This window comes from Oryzias melastigma, unplaced genomic scaffold, assembly GCF_002922805.2.
Source record: "Oryzias melastigma strain HK-1 unplaced genomic scaffold, ASM292280v2 sc01914, whole genome shotgun sequence".
In the NCBI taxonomy this organism is placed as follows: domain Eukaryota; kingdom Metazoa; phylum Chordata; class Actinopteri; order Beloniformes; family Adrianichthyidae; genus Oryzias; species Oryzias melastigma.
In genome coordinates, this window is record NW_023418493.1 from 1 (window position 1) to 1,468 (window position 1,468).

A 1,468-nucleotide genomic window follows, 5' to 3' on the forward strand; every position below is an offset into this window, starting at 1 on the left:
GCTACAGAACTCCATCGCTCCTCTTGTTTGTGGTCTTTCTGCACACTGAGTTTCTGTGTGTTGGCCAAAGTCAACAATAGACTAGAATTCTCTCCACTAAGATTAAGGTTTTGCAATTCCTAACTGATAAATGTTCTGAAGTTTCTTACATCAGTTTAACGTCCAAACTTCCAGTCAGGGCTTCAGCTTTAGGTGCTGACATTGTTTAGAATCAACATCGTATTCTTGCATCACAGTTAGAGAGAATCGTTTTACTGTGGAAGAGTTTGAAGATAGACTTTCTAAGAACCAAATTCCGGATTGCCCATATTTGTTCCTACAATATCATTCCAACTGTTGGGCTGTCTTGCCTTTAGGCTAATCTTCCCACTTAAATTGAGGACTTTTGAGACCAGTCTCAGACATTTTTGCTCATTTCTCTGTTATTGCTGTTTCATCCCAAAGCTGCTGCCATGTTTGGAGGACTCAGTAAAACTCTAGACGCCAATGAGGAAATCCAGAAAATCGTTGAACAAGTAAGTAAAAATTGAGTAAATAATTTCAAAGCAAGTTTACAAGTTACATGGCTTTTTTTGTTCATGAAATTATTTATTTTATCACACTTGGTTTTAGGTCAAAGATGGCGTGGACAAAATGGCAGACAAATGCTTTCTGAATCTCCAGGCGATACAGTACAGGTATCAGAGTGAGAAGGGAACATTGTACTATATAAAGGTAAGGAAAATGTAATAGTTCCACCAAACTGAGATTAACCCTTTCTGTTAATAAATTCTATTTAAATATGGAAACACAAAACATATTTCTTGCTCTTCTGTTTAGGCCTATGCCCCCGTTAAGGAGGGAGACGATAACTACGTTCACCTGAAGATTTTCCAGAAACCTTCAGACAAACCAGGAAATCTTGAGCTGTTGGCCATTCAAGACAACCATAAACGCCCAGATCCAATTGAGCCTTTTTAAGGAGACCATACATCCATCAAAGCATCATTGCTTGTAACCTTTACAGTTATCCAGCTTTTCATTGTCTTAAAATATCTGCCATGTAGTTATCTGCATCGCTACTGTAGACTGTAGTTGTACATTCAGGACAACACTTTTGTACAAGATATGTGGACAATAAAAGCAGATTTGTTCTGACTCCATCTTGTCTCTCTTTATCATTTATGGAAGCAAAGATAAGAAAAAAAAAGGTCAGATCCTTTTGCTGTTGTGGCTCCCCATTTAAAGTGATAGGTTCTGGGGTGTCAGGGTTCAATTTAATATATATATATATATATATTTGCTGTTACTAATGCAGAGTGTGTGTTTTGAGGCCAAACTGTTCTTGAAATGGTAAATATGCATTTTTGAACACAGTCAACTCAGATTGTGAAAAAACCTCCATTCTATTTTGTTTCCACTAGAACTGACTCTTTTAAAATGAAGCCACGAGGGGGCCCAAGCCAAGGTCTCATTGTGCCGGTCCCAA

General features: G+C 37.9%; 1 protein-coding gene across 1 annotated transcript; it reads left to right on the forward strand.

The window, feature by feature from the left end:
* The first annotated feature begins 166 nt into the window (after positions 1–166).
* LOC112142047 (cystatin-A) lies at positions 167–1,093 on the forward strand. The gene is made up of 3 exons (XM_024265285.2): positions 167–515; positions 613–714; positions 820–1,093. The coding sequence occupies exons 1-3, from the start codon at positions 453–455 to the stop codon at positions 958–960; spliced, it is 306 nt and encodes a 101-aa protein (XP_024121053.1). The 5' UTR covers positions 167–452; the 3' UTR covers positions 961–1,093.
* The last annotated feature ends 375 nt before the right edge of the window (positions 1,094–1,468 follow it).